This window comes from Centruroides vittatus, unplaced genomic scaffold (genome assembly GCF_030686945.1).
Source record: "Centruroides vittatus isolate TY-2023 unplaced genomic scaffold, ASM3068694v2 contig_272, whole genome shotgun sequence".
Classification (NCBI taxonomy): Eukaryota; Metazoa; Arthropoda; class Arachnida; order Scorpiones; family Buthidae; genus Centruroides; species Centruroides vittatus.
The window spans coordinates 883,606-901,758 of record NW_027121732.1 but is presented as its reverse complement, the minus strand read 5'-3'; the positions used below and the strand labels follow the sequence as shown (position 1 = coordinate 901,758).

Genomic DNA, 18,153 nt, shown 5'->3' with positions numbered 1-18,153 from the left:
TAGAAATTGTTTTTAAACAATCTGAGGATTAATGTTCATGACCTTAAAAAGAGAAATTATTAAAAAAATAATGAATTTTCTGATTATTGTACAGGTAACAAATTCAAAAGTTAGGCAAAATGGTGCCTCTATTATTATTCTCTATTATAAGAAGACATGCTATTTTCAAATGCATTGTTTTACAAACTTTTCTGGTGTTAGATCAAAAATACCATAAGAGAGTGCAAAGTTAAAAAATTTATTCATAAAGGACAAAATATTTATATGTATACATACAGTACCAAAAATGCACCACTTAAAAAACATTATATTTTGAATATTGCTACATTTCAGAGAACAAAATATAAAATAAAAACACAATAAATTTTTATAATTTTAAATATGATAAACTTCTACAAACGAAATTAAATATAATAATAAAAAAAAATGAACATTTTTAACATTCAACAACAAAACATTTAAACTTGAACTTTCAGATTTATTTTAAAATGAAGCATATGACAGAATAATTTTAAATTTGAACTTTAAAAGAAGTCGATGCTTTCCCATTGCTTTTATCTGTTTAATTTATATAAACCTTGAAAAAAAAAAAAAAAAAGTACTTCCAGCTAGCAAAGTACTTAAATTCTTTAAACTTTGCACTTTGTAATGGTATTTTTCTAACAAAGAATGAAACAGAAAATTACCTCCATTACTTATCGTGCAAGCAACATCTTTTCGTAATATATCACGGGATTGGTATATTTACAATTATAAAAACTTGTTCGTAAATTATTGATTATAGAAAATAGAATCTAAAACTTATTTTGTTTGTTTAATAATTAAGTCAGTTCAAAATTGATTATGCTTAAATCAATTTTGAACTGACTTAATTATTAATTAGCATAATCTTTTCTTATCCTATACATAATCTTAATGATTTGAAGAGTATAAATTCTTCAAATCATTAAGATTATGTATAGAATAAGAAAAGTTTATGCTTTTTATTAAAAACATTGATCAAAATAATGAGATTTAACTTTAATGGAGTATGATTAAGATTTGTGTTGCAGTAGAAAAATTTAAATTATTATTATATCAATTGGATAGATTAAAAAAAGTTAAATATAGCTATGCTAGGAAGACAGTGCTATAAATAATAGACACAGTTTACAGTATATATACAAATTTATTGAGTAAGATGCAGAACCACTTCGATATGGTCAAAGAATTTGTACATTCTTGTGGGCAAAAACATCAAATTTAAAAATTTAAAGGAAATAGATTTAATGATTTACCAAGCTATAATTTGCCTTTTTTTTTTTCCTAAAGGATACACAACATACCTAATATACAACTTTGCTATATTAATGAACACAGAGGAGATAAGCAGTTCCGGCCTTTTTTTATATAGATAATTATGGACGAAACATTCACAAGCCTGTGCAGATATACAAATAGCAAACTGTGCTAGAACTTATCAAAGAGAATTAAAACATTGACTAGCAATGTAATGCAATTACTAAATACTGTTAGTGTCCATGCCAACAATAATTTAATATGATTCCTGCCATGTAAAATGCACAAGATATCTACATATGGAATGACACGAAAACAATATCAATACAATTTACTGATATTGAAAGTATGTTACAAAAAGTTTGGTAAATAATTTTTTTTTTTCTTTTGCTGAAAATAAAATAAAATTGCAAAAGTAGTATTAAGATATTTTTTTTTTTTTAAGTTATAAAATAAACTTTGTTAGATTTACTTTCATCTAAAGCATTTAACAACTTAAAAATAGTCCGTTAAACATTTTGTACAGTTTGGAATATATTGAATATGCATCATTTGGTCATCAGATAACTATCTATTTAAGATAAATTAATATTCCCTTCCCAAATTCACCCTTCTCATTTTTTTAAAATAAATCTGATTGGGCAGATTAACCATTACAATATTTGTCATCACAAAATATCTTTTTAAACCTATAGCTATCTGTACCTAGCTGTACAGAAAGACTTGTATGGGGCACATAGAGTTTTAACTCTTAAAAGCCTGAATTGAAACTGGATTTTCTACTCTGTTCAGTAGAAATTGAAGGTGATGGGTTGTACCTGACAGTGTGATTCCCATCCAAACTTAGTATCAGCTGATGCTATAAAGGATCCGTGTCTTGCATTAGGGGCTGCATTCCATCAGTTCGTTTGTGAATTATATCGTAATGAAACAAGTCTGACGTACTAGCTGCAGGTGATATTGATGTGTGTGTGTTACTTCGGTGGTGGAGATGGTGATGGTGATGGTGGTGATGAGTTGGGGATCTTGCCCCATTGCAGTTGTGCGAATCGGGAATGAAGGCAGCTACGAGGAGTGCTAATATCACAAGAAAAGCACCAAATACAAAAGGTGGTCCTGGTATAAGCTGTATAAAATACCATTTTAATTTTAAATTTAAAATAAATGTTAAGTTAATCAATATTTTGAGATTAATTACCTGTGTTTCTTCTGAATAAACAAATGTGCCATTAATCACCTCGTGCAGCCGGCTATGTTTGGCAGTGGCATGGCTGATGGCATCTTCACTTAAGTCAACATGAAAGAGATAGAATATAAATCCATATACAGCTGGTCCTAAACCATTACATAATCCCCTCATTCCAGTTATCATTCCTTGAACCAATCCTGTTTTTAAAAAATGATTACAACATATATAAAGAAGTTTCATTTCAAGATAATATTGATTTCGACACTGTGCTTTTCACAATAAATTTATTACCTTGTTTATCTGCATCAGCATGCAATGAAACAAAAGCACTAATAGCTGGATATGTAATGCTAGAAACAGATGCCAGAACACCTGCAGCCCACATCATCCTTGAAAAAACAAATCATAAAATAAATCTGTTTTGAAGTTAGATATTAAACTGGATTTAAGTTAATATTAATATACAAAATTTCTTTTGTTACCATGTTTGAGATCCAAAGCCATACCACATCAATTGTAACATTTCAAACAATAAACCTATCATGATAGTGTGTTTGCTGCCAACTGTTTTCATTAGCATTGTCAAAACTGCAGTCTAAATAACAAAACAGAACAATATGTATAAAAAACACTCAATAATAAAATGTAATAATTTAAAAATAAAACTTACTTGTGCAATCACAGAAAGTAAGCCAACAACAGCAATAAACAGAGCTACCTCATCAGCAGAAAATCCCATGACCTATAAATAAATAAACTGTTTCATACAAGATACTTTATTATATAATAAAAATTTAATTCAATACTAACCCAAAAAAGATAAATGTTATTGATTTAATAATAAAACTATCTTACCAGCCGAAGATATACAAAGAAGCAAGAGTATTGACCAGCTTCTGGCAGATAGGATAGAAACACTGTTATACACAACATAAGGATCATATGATCTTTTCCAACTTTTCTTAGTGACTACAATTATAAAAAGAAAAAAATAAATATTAAAACAAACATAATTTTGATTTTTATTGTTTGCTATTATACTTACAGCAAAAGGATCGGCTTGTTCCCAAGATATTGGGGCACCCCAAGAAGCAGGCCTCACTTTTTCTGGTAGTGATTCAGGTACAGCAACCATGATAAAGAATACGTCTAAAAGAGCAACTGCTGATGCCAAAGCAACAACCAAATTATCACTATACGCACGTCCTAAATATGCACCCAAAGCTGGGCTTGTTACAAGACTGGCAGCAAAAGTAGCTGAAACCTGAATTTATATACAATTAAAGTATTTAATTGTAATTTTTTTACATGAAATTTAATAAAACAATATTTTAAAATTGCATAAACTACCATAAACAATAATGTAATTAAGTAAAAAAATTACTTAATACACATTATAGAGAGATGCTTACAATTGGTTACAAACATCTCAAATGAAAACATATATTGAAGAAAATTTCCAATAAGAAATTCAATGATAATTACATCATTATTAATATATAGATTGGTCATAATTATTGAGCATATTTCAGTGATGGATAAATTTTTGGTTTATTTATTAATTGACTGTATGATATAATCAGCAAAGACTTTAATATATGTACAATATTCTAAAACACATCATTAACATGTTCTCTATTTACGGCATGTATTGGCATGAGCCAAAAGTTGAGAGTTCAATATTTTTGAACATAACATGGGCATGAGTACAATTGAAAGTAATTGCCACTGGCATTTAGACAACTGTCCAACTTTGATTAGGTTAAAGATACAGTTGTAGAAGATAGTCTTTGGTTGTTCTTGAAAACATCTCTCAATGACATGCATTCAATTATCATCCTAAGTAAAATGCCTTCCTTTAAGTGCATTCTTCAGAGACCCAAAGACATGGTAGTTACAGGATGACATATTGGAGGAAAAAAGGTGAGTGGTCAAGTACCTCTCAACCAACTGTTTATCTTGGACAGTAGGTGCAATGTTGGACAATGCTTGTGCCGAGTTTTCCAAATCATGTGGACTTTAGGGCTGCTAAAAAGGAGGCAACCGAAGACTTTGCAATAATGATATATATCTATTGATTTTGGCTGCTCTGTCCCTCTACAACAAGAAACTGGATCAGTTCCTTGACCAGTTTTGGATGGATTGTGTATCATGTCCATTATTGTTTTCTTTCTGGTGCACTGCAAATCCATTTACCAGACAACAACCATTTGAAAATGTAAATCATACAAACTGACTGTCCCAACCACAGGGTGCCATGATTCAACTTCGTGGCTTACAGTAATATAATATTGTTAGTAATCAGGTTCTCCAAGCCATGTGTTCCTTATTTTTGGTGTTATTGTTCTAATAGCTTTTGCAATTTGCTGGTTGGTTGCATTTGGGGAGTTTTGTGGCACAAAGGTCTAGGTAGACCAAAAAGTCCCAGGTCTTGCCTTCTTTGTGTAATTTGTTGTTTAAGTTCAACAATGCCAAGCACTTTGATCGCATAAACAGTCTTTCATAAATCCCCAAATCAAAAAAAAATCTAAGGATGTCATGTCAAGAGATCAGGATGGCCAGGGAAGTGTCCTCCATAGCAAATCCAGTGGTTAGGAAATTGTGAATCTAGATAGGTCTGGACAAATCAACCTCCAGTTTAATATGCACCATTCAATTGAGATTAAACATATAGTTGTTGGTGTTCCACCTGTGGTATGGCATACATTCCAGCAGAGTTTATGAACTGCATAAGTTTTCTGGCCTCAAATGCAGCAATTGTAACAATTAACAGGTGTACAAATATGAAAGACTGCTTTGTTCATGAAGATACTTTTTCTCAGAGGATATCAAGGTTGAATTTGCTGAGCAACTAACTGCACAGTAAAATCATAATAGCATTGTTTATTATCCTCTTTCAGTGCATGAAGCAACTGAATTTTGTATGTACAGTTCTCAATTCCAGACTGACTTGATGAGTTAATTTCTTTGGGTTTTATATAGTTTCTTTCACATTATCAACATCTTCAGTAACTGGTGGCCTGCCAGCACTTCCTAATTTCATGCTACTAATCTCCTGAAATTTGCTAATAACAATGCTTTATCAAATCCTTACCTGGTAGACTGTGTTTATACTCCATGTGGAAAAGGCTGAATAATTATTACCAATTTCCACTCAAGAAACCAAATACTTTCTCCTGTACACTCAAGCCACATTGATATGTAACTGACTGCTTTGAGCAATACACTGCGGCCATCCACTGCAGAATTAAAAAACTTATATATCAAATCATATTGCACCTCAGTTCGATAAGGTATTTGATTCATATACTATTCATCGTTAAAATATGCACTATAATTCACAACCACCTTAAATAATGACCACTAACCAGTAACAATGGAGTACACAAAGAATACCACACAGTCTTCATGTAATTAAAAATGAGTTGATATATAGTTAATAAAATTGTCTATATGTAATTAATATTATTAGATTAATTCAGGCATGGTTAAGACTAGATTAACCATGGACTGATTGCAGCCCAATAGTTGCTTGTCTTAATTATAAAAAAATCAATCATTGTCGTTATCACATTTTACACATGCTCCATCAAATCCCAACTAAACCTATCTATAAACAAACAAAAATCAATCACCACTTCCACTTTAAAGTAAAGAGTTCTGCAGATATTTAAAGTAACTGTTGTGTGTCAATAAAATGTAAAAAAAAATTAAGAACTTGTTTTAATATTTCAAAACTCGTCCTTATTAATTATAACCTTAATTTTGTAAAAAGATTTAAACGATGTCACGAATCACAAAAGGATACTGGAGTCTGTGTATACATTGACTCATCAAAATTAATCCTACTGCTGACATATATAGAAAGCCAAGCTATTCAAATGAAGTGTTGTTTTGTAAAAGTAAATATACACAAACTAGGAATTTTATATTAGAATGATTTTCATACAGAAATTTTAAAAGTTACTGAAATATCAAAGTACAGAGTATAAACATATTTTGTGGAAAAATATAACAACTTATTATATATCAGATTAAAAAAAATGAATTTTACATAAACCAGGAACGATTAATAACATATTGCAACTATACATCCCCGATATGTCAAAGTTACAAAATCTATATAAATATCCTCAGAAAAAAAATAATAAAAATTAAGAATCTTATCTGGAAATGGTGGTGAAATACCCAGAGTGGAACATAAGAATCTAAATTTTTGAAAATGTTTTCACCATTTTAAATTTTTCTCATACAAATAACCCACATCATGAAATGAATAAAGCCTATAATTGTACAAAAAAAATCGATTAAAGTCCAAGTAGTGTAAATCGGATACTAATTGTATATGGGTACTATGTAAAAAAAAATTACAAAAATTACTTTTTATTACAAGAAATATTTATTCTAAGGCAAAAAATATAAACACTTTTGTACGAGATCATATTATGTATAATTAATTATAAAAAATATTAAAGAAACTTTTTTACGATTAAAAACTTACGAGTCCATATGCTGCACTTCGTTCTTGTTCTTCAGTGACATCTGCTACATAAGCAAACACAACAGAAAATGTTACAGCAAAAACTCCAGAAATTGAGATCATTGCAAAATACCACCTAAAATTTAAACAAAAATAAATTTTTGTAGTTTTAATTATTTTTATGCAGAGACTTATTGTAAAATTTTGGCATAACCTGCATACCATGTATTTAATTTCATTAGAGGTATTGGGGCACAGGTAAAGAAAACTGTCAGAAGAAGAAATAGTTTTCGACCCCAAACATCAGAAAGTGCTCCAATTAAAGGAGCACTCAAAAAAGATAAAATACCCTATAAAAAGAAATTATGGTCTTATAAATGATGATATTTTCGTATATTTATATCGTAAAGTAATATAAACTCACCTTTATACCCACAATTAACCCATTCATCAAAAAAGTATGGTTAGGAAATGTTTCATTTAACACCTACAAACAAAAATATGATATTAAAATAATTAAAATTATTCATAGTTTCAAAAAATAAATTTAATATTAAAAAGCTTTATTTCATTAAATTTCATCTTTAAAAAAAAACTTTTTAAACAAGTTTGTGATTTGATACATTGCTATTAATTTATCCGAAAAAATTTCTTAAAAAACGATTAATATTTTAAAAAGCTTAATAAAAAAAAAAAAAATTCGTTGTACACTCAATTACAAAATCCTAAATAAATAAATAAACTAAAACAAATCATTTAAATCTAAAGGTCAAAGAAAATACTATTGCACAAATTTTAGTAACGAGAAGAAACTTTAAAAAATTATGCAATGTTCAGACGCGATAATATAGATTTAGACTCAATACTGATAAGTGTGATTTAATTATACTTTACTACATTTCCCTCCTTTTTTTAATTCACTGATAGTTCATTTGACTTGAATTCTTACTTTATACCTTATTCTCTCATTGATAAATTGTTTAAAAATCTTAAGTCTTATATGGGAATATCATCATCATCATTTAATAAAGAAACTCAAAAGGAAGTTGATATCTGAAATTTTAAAATCAAAATACAACGTTTCTTAAGGTCATTTATATGACATATTTTTAGGTGATATTAAATTATCGGATGTATTAGTCATTATAACGCATATATCAGTTAAATTTTTAAAAAAATGTTTAATTGTAACAGCATAAATAGTAAATGAGATATTACAATAAACACTCCAATTGTATGTATTTAATTTGCACATTTGAAGATGAGAATTTAAAATCAAAAATATGATTTCTATAAATAAATTAGAATAACTATTGTTTGTTTTAGTATATTTTATTTAAATTATTTAAAAATTCCTTTGAGCTAAATATACTGTTTTCAATACCGGTTTAATGTATCACCCTATGAATACATTAATTAGAATATACAGCACATACATGTACACTCACTGATCTTTTGATGATAAATTATATTTTGAAATTTTTAATAAATAAATATATTAACTGTAGAATTATTTATATTCAACATAAACATTTAAATAATTTACTCAGTTTCGTTTGTTTTTTATTTTTACCAAAAAAATTTAACAGTAAAAAGAAAACATCTTAACATTAATAAATATTAAAGGAGTAAAATTTGAATTATATATTATTGCAGAGAGTCATGCTTCGAGTGTAAAGATATATTAATTGATTCTTTCAACTAATTTTATATTAAGTTTAAATTTTATGACTGATTATTTAATTTTGACTGGACAGTTGCCATGGTAACCTTATTCCACTAAAGAACACTTCATTAGAATTTAAGACGACAGCTTGTGCTACATAAAATCTTCTCTATTAAAGTCTATAGACATTTAGTCTAAATAAACATCTCATTTTTTCTTATCAGATATATTTAATTCAACACAACAGTCATTTCAATGTTACAAAAAATTGATATATCAAGGGTTGCATATAATATATTTTTCATAAATTTTAATTATTTTTGCATTTTTAAATTATCTTGTTATAGAAACAGTTTAATTTATCACCGATTAAACAAAATCAAATTGCTTTTATAAATAAATAAATTTATATTTAGATAATTTTGTGGAAATTATGAAGTATATATTTTTTTATGTAGTGTCCATATAAATATATTATTTACAGAAGATATTAATTATTCTAAATATTTAAGTATATCTTAAGAAATATTGTATATATATTTTCAACACATTTATATTAATTATAAATTTCTTTCAAAAGAAAGAAAGAAAAAAAAAGTCAATTCATTATTTTATGACATTGAAATGAATTAAATATTGTAAGAAATTAAATCTAATACTAAACTAAAAATCCTTTCGAATAAAATTTCATTAAAAACTGATTAATGAAATTCTAAATATCTTAATTAAATTTCACAAATCAATACTTGTTTAAAATGTTTGAAATTATTAAACATTTTCAAAATTACCTATTACAGTAAATGCCATTTATTGTAATTACCTTATACTGAGAAGTGAGAACTATATTAAGGCTAATTAATAATCAAAAACAAAGAAATTTGGCTAAAGACAGATAGTTAATAGTTAGGAACACCTGCTTACTGCATAGTTGCATTGCCAGTTATACCATCTGGACATCTGATCTTTGCTTCCAAAGCATTACTTAATTTAGATATAACTATATTGGTATTACTAATTTAACAACACACAACCCAATATATGTATAACTGTAATGTTCCTTCAGTGATTTAAATCCTTTAACACTTTCATATTTAAACATAAGCATTGTAGATATTCTTCAATGACTATTCAACAATAATTTTTTGGCCAATCTACCTTTATCCACAATTTAGCTGAAGCAGAATCTTAAGTTTTCTCCTCACTATGAATGCACATCTATACCTAATATTCTCCCATTTTCTTTCATCGGTTGAACCACCCATCAGTTGCAATGAAATATTCTTTACCCTATTTTTAGCTAATTCTTCTGCTTTATGATGCATTAGTGGCCATGTTTTCACAAACACTACTAAATCAAAGCTTCAAAACTAACTCAACTTCATTATCTTTTCCAGTCTGATTTCTCTTCTGAATCATGTTCATTTTTTTTCTTGCTGACATTTCAATATTTACATTGTTTTTAAATCATCACAAAATTACTTGTGAAATTTTTAACTTTGCAGCAGCATTGTATTGACTCATTTTTGGGAACTTACAGCATTCTAAATTTCAAGTTTATTTTTAAGGGACAAATCTTTGCAGTATTTTAAATAAACACAATGAAGATTCATTACATTCACAGATCAAAAACAAGAATTTTATACGATCGAACAATTTAATTTAATTTCGACCATTGCGAGAACTCGTGACGGGCGATAAATCATAAGAATTTTTTCACGGGGGATCTGTCCCAGAATTCACACCAACCGACCATCCTCACTATGGCCTGGACAAATCCCCGGTGGGTATGAATAAAAAATCCTCTTAGTGTCCCAGTTTTTATATGATCGAACAATTTAATTTAATTTTGATCATTGCAATAACATTTTTATTAGAACAACATGGCTTATAAAAAGGTCTGTTTTGTCAGTTGGCTGTAATTGACTACCAGAAGCAACCCCACATATTGTCTTTTTCACCTATGTCTACGATCTAACACTTTCAGGAACTCAAATTTGGTAATATATTTTAGTATTTAAATCATCATAGTAATTATTGAAAATATAATTGTATCAGTATCTATTGCTTCTGCAGAATGATTATTTTCAAAAGTTAAAACTGATCAAGAACTACCTCCAATCTGCAAAGTGTCAAGAGAGATTTTCAATATACATAATCAAATGTGAAAAAATAGATATTTCTGCAAAACTGGATTTAACTTTCTCCGATTAATTCGGCGCTGCTAAAAGCAGAAAAGTAGTTTTATTACTTTTTAATATAAAAATATAATGTAAAGCACATAATAATGTTCATATTACTGTAGGCTTAAATAAATGTACTCTTTACCTACATTGCTCTTTTAAAAGGCCTCAAAAATAAATTTTGCCTAAAACATCATAAATCCAAGGACTGTCTCTGTTAACCACTTAATTATAAGCAAAATAATGATAATTTTGAAATTATCACTGTTACTAATTTATGATTACAATACAAAAGTAGTAATTGAAGTTTAAATTCAATTTAAAAATATACATAAGTGGTAAATGTTATCTATGTTTTGGAACATTATAACATTAGAGAAACTGATAGAAATATCCATGATTATTACAAAAATAGCACCTACTGTACTATTTTGTTAATGAGTAATTTTAATAAAAATTTTTATTATTCTAATCATACATAGAAAAATCTTAAATTATTAATTGTGCTAATTTTTTAAAATTTATTAAAATAAACAATTATACGAAAAATTAACTCACGACAATCATAGGCGAAGTAAGTAGGCCCCAAGCAAAAAATTCTAAAAAAATCACAACCAATGCATGATACACAGTAGGTTCACCTATCCCTGAGTTCTGAAAAGAAAATTTTAGAAAAACATTAAGAATTTTAAAATATTTGTATACCTACAATTTCTCTGCTAAAAATGTACGACCGTACCGTTTTCAAATTCACCATTTTTGATACGACATCCATTGTTTCAAATTATTATTAATACATATAAAATTTTTTAAATAACTTAAAAAACAAATTTTTTAACAGAAAAGGACTTTGCATTAATGAGAACGGGATGTATCGTTCAAGCAAAACTTCTTTTCAATTGCTTAAAATTGCATGTTTTATAAAATATTCTATACTTTTATTGGACTATTTCCAAGTATTTAGCTTCTGCAGTTTAAAAAAAATTTTTCTATTTTTGAATAAATACTTTCAAAAATTATAAAATATCGAATATATGAACAGTGAATTTTTTAATACCAAACGTTTTAAAAATTTTTAATAGAAAGAAACCAATAAAATCACGAAAACAAAAATAATTTTTAAGTATAAAATTCGGGTAAATAACAAATAGCTACGGAAAATATTATAAATTCTTAAAAAAAATTTCAAAGAAAATATGAAAAATTTAAGGACTTATTACAAACATTTTTTTAAAAATTTTGATGTTTTACTTGCGATATTACATCTCATAAAAATTTAAAATTTTGAAGGCTAATTCAGATCAATATTTCAAATATTGGCTTATTAATAAAATAATATCGACTTCCTCGGCAATTCCGGATAAAATCAATAATGATAATTTAATTTATATATAAAATTTGATTTAAAATTGGTAATTATTTTGAAAAAAATTTTCTACTTGAAAGCTTGATAAATGAATAATTTTTAAATTGTTTGTTTTAAATTAGAAAATGGACTCTTTCCATAAATAATATATATAAAATCTAACTTTATATATAACGTTTAGTATAAATGTATAGCCTATTATTATAAAAATCACTTTTTAAAATACACTCAATACATTCTTTAGCTTTATACATACACACGTGCGGGTACGTGCGTGCCTGCACGGTACTAATTTGAAAAAAAATTTTAAATATTCGAATTCTGAAGGGTAATTAATAAATCCAGTTGAAATATTTAAATTTTAAAAACCGAACAAATATTTATGATTTTAAAGCAATGGCATTTTTGGTTTATTTTTTTAAACAGATTTTTGAATTAGCAAATCTTAGATTTATTCGAATTTAATAAAAGATATTTAAAATCCATAAAGATATTAAAATTTATTATCAAAGATACATATAAAATATATAATTAGATATATCAGATATAATTATGATAATTCATGATATATTGTTGTATGTTATTCGGATCCATTTTAATATAGATTATAAATGATACACGATGTTAAGTAAACTTACTAAACTGTTATGAATTATCATTTTAAGCTATAAAACTAAAACCATTAATTTGATGGTTTTAAGATCAAAACTTTCAACAGAAAAACATAAAAATTAAATTGTAAATGTAAATAACGTCAAATCTTTAATATCCAGTAAGTAATTTTAGAATAAGTAAACACTTTCAGTTCCTTTTAGTAGACATTAGATATATTACATATTTATAATTTTACATATCTAGAGTAATACATGCATCACACAGACATGCAACATCAAAAAAAGTTTGTTTACACACTAACAATTTTTAATAATTGTTATTTGTAGTTAGTTATGTTCAAAATTTGCCAGTAAAATTCACTGTTCTTCTATAAAATTTCAATTTAAATTACCAGTAATTATTGTGTCATGCAACAAAAAGGAAAACACAAGATATACGTTTACAGAAACACTATTTAAATTGAAATATCTCAAGAATTCATAATACGGCAATTAAAATTTGGTAATATAATTTTCAAGCTATATTATAGCTAATTATTAATAATTAGTCATAATAATCATGCAATCTATTATATTTAGCAATGAAAACTGGGCATGGTTTCATTAGTGTGTTAAAATGTTTATTATTTAAATAATTTCAACCAATTTCAAATTAAATTAATTGGCTATTTATAAAATATTACTTACCTCTAAATTTATATCAATTTTATATTAAAATTTAATTTTAATAAATGAACTAATTACATTTGTAATTAGAGTAACTTTAAAAATTAACTATACAACAACCAATTTGTTATTGTTGTAAGAACAAATAAAATACCACTAATTATTAATTTAAATAATTCTCCTGAAAATTCTTATAAATATTATGTAAAAGATATTGAAAATTGTTTATGATTAAATAGTAAATTTCTTTATGAAATTTTGAATTTACTGATTATTTTACATTTCCTTTTAAAGATTTTAAACAAAAAAGAAAAATTAATCTTTGAAGCTAATCTTAAATTTTAATATATTATACATTGATTTATTTCATACTTAATATTATATGGAAAATCCATTAATTCCAATTTAATATTAAATGACTTACTATAATTTTATAAATTTAACAAAACTTCCATCAAATACTTTATAATAAATTTTGACTAAAGCAAATCACACAACAAAACCTATAACCGGCGCGAAATAAAATTTAATAGTCACTACAAATGCTTTCAGACCCCTCCTGGGTCCTTCCTCAGGTAAAGAATCATTAGGAACAAATTTTTTAAATATGAAAAAAGAACAGACTCACGTGTTTAACAGCATCAAATGTAAAAGTCTCTACGCAACATCGAATGCTATTTAAAAATAGAATTTTAAATAGCATTCGATAGCATTTTAAAGAATCACCATTCCTAACAATTCTTTAATAACATTCCTAATGATTCTTTACCTGAAGAAGGATCCAGGAGGGGTCCGAAAGCGTTTGTAGCAACTATTAAATTTTATTTTGCACTGGTTATAGGTTTTCTTGTGAGTAGCAATTTGTATTATAAACCCCAGTGTGCAGTTGTTCTATATTATTTTGACTAAAATTTGTTATACTACAATTTTTAATATATCAAGTATAAAGTCTGATATCAGAATATATTTCATTGTATTTCAAATTCTAGAATGCCTAAGACAGAATTATGCTATTTAAAAATCAGGAATAATACGTTCTTGTCTTTATGTATCAAATCAGCTTAAACTATATTTTCAGGGCTCCTACTCAAATTTTTCTTTTAAATTTCATGACCTCACATCCCTTACAATATGACATTGTCAAAATAAAACAGTATTTGACTTACTATGTACGTATGCTATTGCTTCTCTAACTTTTTTAGTTATGTAATTGTTAATTAGAAAAAAAATAACTATTTTTTATAATTGTTGAATTATTAAAACTAAAAAGAAAGTGTTTTATTAAATTAAAGTAGTTTATTCTATTATTAATCCACAACCATAAATCTACACGACTTTGAAAAAAAGGAAATAGTAATTATTTATTATTCATTAACAAATCCTGTATAATCCATGCACAAAAGTATATGTTTATTAAATTTATCCTTTAATAAATTTCCCAAACTTTATAAAATATAAATAAACTGGAAAAAAAATCAAAAAATTGTTTTGTTATGCAATCAAAATTATTAAAATGAAAAATGATAAATACCGTTTACATTTAAAATTACCGTATTTTACGGACTATAAGACGCACCTTAATTTTGAAAGCAATTTTTCGAAGAAAAAAGTGCGTCTTATAGTCCGTAAAATACGGTATCATTTTTTGTACTTGGTAAATTTTCTGACTTCTTGACATATTTCCTGACTAGATGTGTAAGAATCCTGTATTTTATACAAATAATTTTTAATTAGAATTTTATTCCCAATATTTTAACCTAATTTCGTTGTTATTGGAAACATGATCATCATCTACCAACAGAGGTGTGAGTAAATCAGCAATTGAAAATTAACTTCAATTTAAAAATATATGGAAAAGAAGATAAAACCGTAGTGAGGCTTTAATATTCAACTTTTCAACACCAATTAAAAGAAATCATAATGTAAGAGACTGCACTGCAAACAAAATATAATTTCTTAATTGAGACAAAGCATTAGCAAAGTCTCTTTGCGATTTATAGAATTTTGTTTGTTCTCAAAATCTCTTCAGTCGATTGATTAAACATTGCCATTTTCTATTAATTGCAATAAGGAATCCAAAATGGGGGATCCATAGTTCATTTTTTGAGATATCAAGTCGTAGCACAAGGACGTGCAACAAAGATAATCACATGAATCACACAATTTTGTCAGGTGATATCCCAAAGTCACTAGCACATCTTTTATGGGCTTATAGAATTGAGTTTGTTCTCAAAATTTGATACTGATTTTGATGAAATTGCCATTTTCAATTAATTGCAATGGGAAATCCAAAAATGAGAGTCCATGACTCTGATATGTAGTGGAGTCAAAATGATGATGTCAATGTTCCTGACACAATTGAGCATGCCTAATGGAATTTAGGGCTAGGGGTCAAAAATAAAAACAGCATTGTATGCGTCTAACAGAAAATAGGCATGAAAAACAAACAAAACACTAGAACAAAGTAATCAATGGTGATTGCTTTGTTCTTGGATCGCCTCTCTATCAACAAGTGTAAGGATCACCTCTTCTTTGACTAACAGGTACAGGGATCTCTTCTTTCTTTCCGGCTCCACCTCAATTCTATTGCAATACAACAAAGTTGCATGATGTTCTAGTTATGTTTTACTATAACTGTATAAAAAAATTAAATACTACATAAGGAAAGTTATGTACAATAAAACTTCATTAAAATGAGACAGTATATGGAAAAATGTATTGAATTAAAGATAAAAACTATTTGTTAGTTCAATATATATTGAATCAGTAATTATATATATACAGTGGAAACTCTCTTAATTAACAAGCACCTCACATAATGAGCAAATCAAATTTTTAAAAATTGGCTCGCTTAATTAACAAGCTATGAGGAGAGGGGAAGTCCTGAATTGTGCACATGCTCTATCATGCTATTATCTGTGATTTTTTTTGTTTTCTGCAAATCGAATTTGCATTCCAGGTTGGTTCATTCTCTGCTAGAAGAAAAGAAGAAGATAATTCATGCTTCTTAACAATGTATATTGTATAATTTTCTTTGAACAAACATTATACATAAAATACTGTATTTGCTCACTTATAAGACTATCTCGCATATAGGATGAGGTGTGAATTTAAAGAACAAAATAAAGAAAATGAAATTAGAATTGTATCAATAGATCTAATTTTGTTTAATCATAAATAAATTATCATCAAATGCCATATTAAGTCAAACAACCATGTTTTCTTGACGTTATCACCTTTTGTCTACTCAAACTCATCCTCCGAAACTTCGTTACAATTCTTCTCTTTTTCACTCTTACTCCACAAAGCATTGTCCTCTGATCCATCGTGTGAATTTAAAATGCAGTGTTTCCTAAATGACTGCTATCAGCTTTTGAAGAATGCTTTTCCATGCACCTGTTTCCCATGTAGCAAAACCAAAAGATTATAATGCATGTGACAGGAAAAAGTTTATTTTTAATGATTCAGAATGTACAAATATTCATTAAAAATACCAATTTAACCAATATGAAATAACTACATTTATAATCATTGCTAAGTGACCAGCTATTTTCAAATCATCTCATTAAAAGTGACATTCACCTCGACAGCACTCTGCTATAATGGCAGCATGAACTATACATGTTTCACAAAAATTATTGCAAAAACACAAAGGATCCTTCACTTGTACATATAGGACAACCTAGGTTTTTGAAGCAGTGAAAAATGAATAAAAACCTCATCTTATATGCAAGTAAATACAGTAAGTGAGTATTTTTTTCGGCATGGAACACATTATCATATTTTTACATTAATTTCTATGGGGAAAATTGTTTTGCTTAACAAGTGTTTCGCATTACGAGTAAGGTTCTGGAACGAATTATCCTCATTAAGTGAGGTTCTACTGTATATATAAATACACACACAAAGATACCACTTGATAAATGAAATTAGGCAGCAACACTTTATTTTATTTTTCCTGAGTTCCAACCAGAATTTTAAAAAGTCATTAAAAAACCACAAAACTTTGAATATCTAATGTCACCAGTAGATTTATTTTTCACTAGACTTCCTTGAACATATGGATAGTCTGTTTTCATTCTTCTTTTAGAATAAATATTAATTGACTACAACAGCATGCTTATTTGAAAATAATGCTCATTGGCAAAAACATGAGAGAATACCACACAGGATTTGTGATGCTTTGGGTATTACGCACCATACCATACAGAAATGTTGCAAGGTGGCTAGCAGCATTCCAATGTGGAAGAGAAGAAAGTGCTGATATATCACATACAGAATGCCCTGAACAATAAAGCAAATGAACTGGAAACATAAGATAAATTTACTCAAAAGCATTTAAATTCCAGCATAGACTAGATTTTAATAAAGTCAAATGTTACAACAAAGGTTGCATTTCTTTATGCAGTGTTGCTCTATGACTACACAGCAAAGCATTTCTAAATGAAGTGTTATTATGTAGCAAACCATTTCTAAATGTTTGCTGCAAGAAGTCACTGCAGCAAAGAAAGCAGCTTTTACATCCACTACATTTACATTTACATGCAACTAGGTTACCATAATTCTCCATAGTATACTCATACAGAAATTAATAAATGTCAAATTAATAGAAACTATATAAAAATTCTACACTCAGAAAAAGATACCTATAAAAGGAAATTCAAGGGAAACATACCGAAATAAGAAAACATTCCAAAGAAAATCTAGTTAATAT

General features: G+C 27.3%; 1 protein-coding gene across 1 annotated transcript in view; it reads right to left on the bottom strand.

The window, feature by feature from the left end:
• Positions 1-1,148: 1,148 nt before the first annotated feature.
• LOC136971784 (hippocampus abundant transcript 1 protein) overlaps positions 1,149-18,153 on the bottom strand; it is a 29,028-nt gene continuing 12,023 nt past the window's right edge. Inside the window, exons 2-12 of the mRNA XM_067266289.1 lie at positions 11,352-11,447; positions 7,372-7,434; positions 7,170-7,297; positions 6,969-7,083; positions 3,513-3,731; positions 3,323-3,436; positions 3,138-3,209; positions 2,950-3,062; positions 2,759-2,856; positions 2,477-2,664; positions 1,149-2,404 (exon numbers count right to left, since the gene is read on the bottom strand). Coding sequence (XP_067122390.1) covers positions 2,138-2,404; positions 2,477-2,664; positions 2,759-2,856; positions 2,950-3,062; positions 3,138-3,209; positions 3,323-3,436; positions 3,513-3,731; positions 6,969-7,083; positions 7,170-7,297; positions 7,372-7,434; positions 11,352-11,447 — 1,473 coding nt within the window. The 3' untranslated portion in view covers positions 1,149-2,137. The remainder of the gene's footprint in view (positions 2,405-2,476; positions 2,665-2,758; positions 2,857-2,949; positions 3,063-3,137; positions 3,210-3,322; positions 3,437-3,512; positions 3,732-6,968; positions 7,084-7,169; positions 7,298-7,371; positions 7,435-11,351; positions 11,448-18,153) is intronic.